This window comes from Pectinophora gossypiella, chromosome 19 (genome assembly GCF_024362695.1).
Source record: "Pectinophora gossypiella chromosome 19, ilPecGoss1.1, whole genome shotgun sequence".
In the NCBI taxonomy this organism is placed as follows: Eukaryota; Metazoa; Arthropoda; class Insecta; order Lepidoptera; family Gelechiidae; genus Pectinophora; species Pectinophora gossypiella.
In genome coordinates this window covers 2,963,266-2,968,172 of record NC_065422.1, presented here as the reverse complement: position 1 = coordinate 2,968,172, position 4,907 = coordinate 2,963,266, and the positions used below count along the sequence as shown (strand labels likewise).

At 57.3% G+C, this 4,907-nt stretch overlaps 1 protein-coding gene across 1 annotated transcript; it reads left to right on the top strand.

The window, feature by feature from the left end:
- The first annotated feature begins 1,636 nt into the window (after nt 1-1,636).
- Nucleotides 1,637-3,883, top strand: LOC126375790 (uncharacterized). The gene is made up of 2 exons (XM_050022876.1): nt 1,637-1,795; nt 3,668-3,883. Exons 1-2 carry the CDS (start codon nt 1,637-1,639, stop codon nt 3,881-3,883), a joined length of 375 nt encoding a protein of 124 aa, XP_049878833.1.
- The last annotated feature ends 1,024 nt before the right edge of the window (nt 3,884-4,907 follow it).

The following is a 4,907-nucleotide window of genomic DNA, read 5'->3' as shown; positions in this document are numbered from 1 at the left end:
CACTCCCATCTTCGCCCTGGTGAGCACCTGGGCATACGTCACTCCCTCGGCGATTGTCTCCGGACGCAAGGTCAGGGTGACCACAGCCGACCTAGGGGGGCGCAGAGCCTTTGCCTCTTCACTGCCTCTCGCCTTTTTAGGCTTTGCCTTTCCGCGCGGCCTTGTAGTGTCTACATGGCTCGCCGGAGGCTTGCTGGGCGTAGTCTGGGCTGTGGGAGTGGCATCGGCTTTGCGCGCCTTCTTTTTCCCCTTCTTGCCTTTCCGCACCACGTCGCTCCACGTCTCCGCAGGTGGCTGCGATCCCTGCAAGGGGGTCGCTTCGCCACGTGTGGGCGCTGGGGTGGGAGGGTCTGCTGCTGGGGCAGCCTTTCTGGCTGCCTTGGCGGCAGGCGCTTTGGCAGGTGGGAGTTTGGCTGCCTTTGTAGCCTGTGGCTGAGCTCCCTTTGCCTGCGGAGCAGGCTTCTTCAGGTCCGCTTGCAGCGGCGGACGGAACGCCGACGGTGGGAGGAGGCGGTTTTCCAGCCTGGCCAGCTTGATGTCGATCATACGATCGATGTCAGACAGTATGGCTGACCGCTGGTCCGCCTCACTCCTTCCCTCCTCCTGGGGTGCAGGCGCCTTGGCGCGGGAGTTCTCAGCGGAGAGACGCGCAAGGTCCTCGCGGAGTTTGATCATCTCCCCGCTGAGGCTCTCCACCCTTCTCCGCAGTTCTGCGTTCTCAGAACGCAGAACCCGGACTTCCTCATCGGAGGTCCTCTCCGTTAAAGCCGCCACAGCCTGTTCTATCTGCGTGGCGGCTTTCTTCAGGGCGTTCACGAACGTGCCCTTGAGGTTCTTGGATTTGCGAGCAACGTCAAGGATGACCTTGACGCTGCTCTCCACCCTCCCCTCAAGGCAGTCCGCAGGCACTGCCGCAAGCTCCCTGGTCGACTCGAGGACCTCCGATTCGTCCAGGAGTTCGAGCTCCGCTCTTTGGGCACTGACCAAGGCCTCCTTCGCCTTGGCCAGACCAACGTAATGCCCAGTGGTGGGCGGCCTTCCCCTGCCGCGCTTGGCCGCACGGTTCGGAGTAGCCGCAGCGATGGATGAGCCTGCTCCTGACTCATCACTGCTCCCCGCCTCCGGGGCTCTCCGTTTTTTACGCCGCTTGTCGCCAGCGGCCAGATCTCCGTCTGAGTAGGAGACAGCTGTATCCATCCCCGAGCAGTCGGATTCCGTTTCCGAGATGGGCACAGCTGCCCCTACCATAGGCCCTCGCAGGCCTCTCGCCATGCTCTCCGAGCTGCCCCCAGTCATGGCCCTGTATGTTTTGGGAGGCACCTTTTCCTTCGACCACCGGTGCTTGCCGCTAAGCACCGGCGATTTCGGGTCCATGGATGACCCACCCGTCCCTTTCCCCTTGCGGGGCTCGTCAGCTGCACTTGAGCAGCTGCTGATATCGTCGTCGGATAGGACGGCCGCCTCCGGATTGGTGGTATCCGCAGGCAGTGCCGTTCTTTCCCCAGATCGCGCGCAATCTTGTCCACGTTTCTCGCCAAAGTCGTCAATTAAATCGGTCCGTTTATTTTTAGATTTCAATACGTCCACAAGCTCCACAATTGGTTTTTTATCCATAGTATTAATTGATCCCACGAGAATGAGGGAAGTATACAGTCCACCCGGGCAGTGCCCTCTGTACCCGGGTAACCCTAATCCGCCTGGGGGGTCGGGCGGTGCCCCAGCGATGGCCGCTCGCTACCGGAGATATCCCCTCCGCCACCTGCAACAGGCGCCTCACGCCGCGCGAGACCCGAAGGTGCCCCAACGTGAGACTTTGGGAGATTTTTTAGTGAGGTTTACTCCTCTCGGGGCCGGCCGGTTAAGGCAAGCCCCCCTGGCCCTGAGACATGCCGCGAGACATGACCACCGCAAGTCAGGGTAACAGGTTCGCCCGACTGTGGCCGAAGCCTGTCCGCCAGCCGTACATTGACGACCGACGAACCAGCCGCGCGAAGGCGGAATTCGCCTCCTCCCTGCGGATTTTTTATAGAGGTTATCTCCTCGCAGCCCCCTCCACTCAGTGTGAAGGCGGCCCCCGTTCCTGCGACCCCACCAAGTGCAGGCTTACGGGTTGCCCGACGGTGGCCGAAGCCGTTGCCCGCCCAGAGTTATCTGAGCGGACCCGCCGCGCGTTGGGTTCTTCTTAGCTTCACTGTGGAAGTGATATGGAGTAAGCGGCATTTCCAATCACTTCCACAGCTACTGAGCCCCCCCGCCACGACAAGGCGAGAACCCATTGGGGGGGAACCTAACCTAACCTAACCTAACCTAACCTAACCTAACCTAACCTAACCTAACCTAACCTAACCTAACCTAACCTAACCTAACCTAACCTAACCTAACCTAACCTAACCTAACCTAACCTAACCTAACCTAACCTAACCTAACCTAACCTAACCTAACCTAACCTAACCTAACCTAACCTAACCTAACCTAACCTAACCTAACCTAACCTAACCTAACCTAACCTAACCTAACCTAACCTAACCTAACCTAACCTAACCTAACCTAACCTAACCTAACCTAACCTAACCTAACCTAACCTAACCTAACCTAACCTAACCTAACCTAACCTAACCTAACCTAACCTAACCTAACCTAACCTAACCTAACCTAACCTAACCTAACCTAACCTAACCTAACCTAACCTAACCTAACCTAACCTAACCTAACCTAACCTAACCTAACCTAACCTAACCTAACCTAACCTAACCTAACCTAACCTAACCTAACCTAACCTAACCTAACCTAACCTAACCTAACCTAACCTAACCTAACCTAACCTAACCTAACCTAACCTAACCTAACCTAACCTAACCTAACCTAACCTAACCTAACCTAACCTAACCTAACCTAACCTAACCTAACCTAACCTAACCTAACCTAACCTAACCTAACCTAACCTAACCTAACCTAACCTAACCTAACCTAACCTAACCTAACCAACAGTCGGTTCCCGACCGCCGGAGGGAACACTTGTACACAGTGCAAGATATCCTGCCGGCCCTGCCGACTCCTGCCGGCCGTCCCCTGCCGTCTCCTGCCGGCCGGTCCTGCCGTCCCTGCCGACCCCTGCCGGCTGGCCCTGCCGTCCCTGCCGACCCCTGCCGGCTGGTCCTGCCGTCCCTGCCGACCCCTGCCGTCTGGTCCTGCCGCCCCGGCCGAACCCTGCCGGCTGGTCCTGCCGCCCCGGCCGAACCCTGCCGGCTGGTCCTGCCGCCCCGGCCGATCCCTGCCGGCTGGTCCTGCCGCCCCGGCCGACCCCTGCCGGCTGGTCCTGCCGCCCCGGCCGACCCCTGCCGGCTGGTCCTGCCGCCCCGGCCGACCCCTGCCGGCTGGTCCTGCCGCCCCGGCCGACCCCTGCCGGCTGGTTCTGCCGCCCCGGCCGACCCCTGCCGCTGCCGGCTGGTCCTGCCGGGTCCTGCCGGGTCCTGCCGACCCCTGCCGCTGCCGGCTGGTCCTGCCGACCCCTGCCAGCCTTGCCGGCCAGCCCTGCCGACTCCTGCCGGCCAGCCCTGCTGACTCCTGCCGGCCAGCCCTGCCGACTCCTGCCGGCCAGCCCTGCCGACTCCTGCCGGCCAGCCCTGCCGACTCCTGCCGGCCAGCCCTGCCGACTCCTGCCGGCCAGCCCTGCCGACTCCTGCCGGCTCCTGCCGGCCAGCCCTGCCGAGTCCTGCCGGCCGGTCCTGCCGAGTCCTGCCGGCCGGCCCTGCCGAGTCCTGCCGTCTCCTGCCGACCGGCCCTGCCGAGTCCTGCCGTCTCCTGCCGGCCGGCCCTGCCGACTCCTGCCGACTCCTGCCGACTCCTGCCGACCCTGCCGGCCAGTCCCGCCGACTCGGATTAAACAGGTACCACTATTGCTCTAATTTGCGTCTTTCACTTCTTTTGACTTAACTCTGTTGCGCGTAAATTTTTGATGTAAATTTCATCTTTGGGCATTCAATTAACAAGTGTACAAAATGGCAAACATCCAGTCTTCAAGATCTCGTCCCTCGAGTCAAGCATCGCTATTGCTCTCCGAGGATGAAGTCAATGATGACTTCTCCTCCGCAAAAGATGAAAGAACCGATGCTGTCGGGAATTTTAAGGCTGACATACAGGCCAAATGTGAGGAAATCATTATGAGGATACGGGAGGGCAAGAGTGTGACCAAGGCCAATAAAGACCAAATTGCAGCCCTCGCTTATGAAATAAAAGGACTCACTGAAGTTTTCTGCTCTACCATTGCAACACCATCCACCAACATGGATATTGCACCCATGGAACCATCTGCTGCCTTGGCCATAAAAGACGCTCTCACTACCAATATCAATGAACAATTGACGAAAATAAAGCAAAGCCTAAACGAGACCATAAAGGTGGAAGTGGCTAAGGTTGCTTCAAGTCACACAAAGACCATTCCAACTGGTAGATCTTACGCGGCTGTGACCAGCTCTACACCACCATCTTCACTGAAACCAAACAAAGTTCCGCCTAAATCCAATCCAGCAATTATTGTAACACCAAATGAGGGATCAGATAAGAATGTTGCGACTACTTGGAGGAAGAGTATATCGTTCAGGACTGTTGGCTATGCTCCAGCTAAGATAGTACCCTTATCCAACAACAAACTGAAGATTGAGTTCGACGACATCAAGCAAAGAGATGAAACTCTGCGACGTATGGAGGATTGTAAAGACTACAAAGCTGAACCGGCTAAAAAATTACAACCCATGATCATCCTCAAGGGTATCAATAAGGAAATTCCTTCAGAAGAACTTAAAGACATAATCATTCTCCAAAATGACATATTCAATGACACCAAGGCTGAAGATATTCAGCTTAAGTTTGTACGCAACAACAGAAATGACAAGCTCTATAATGCAATC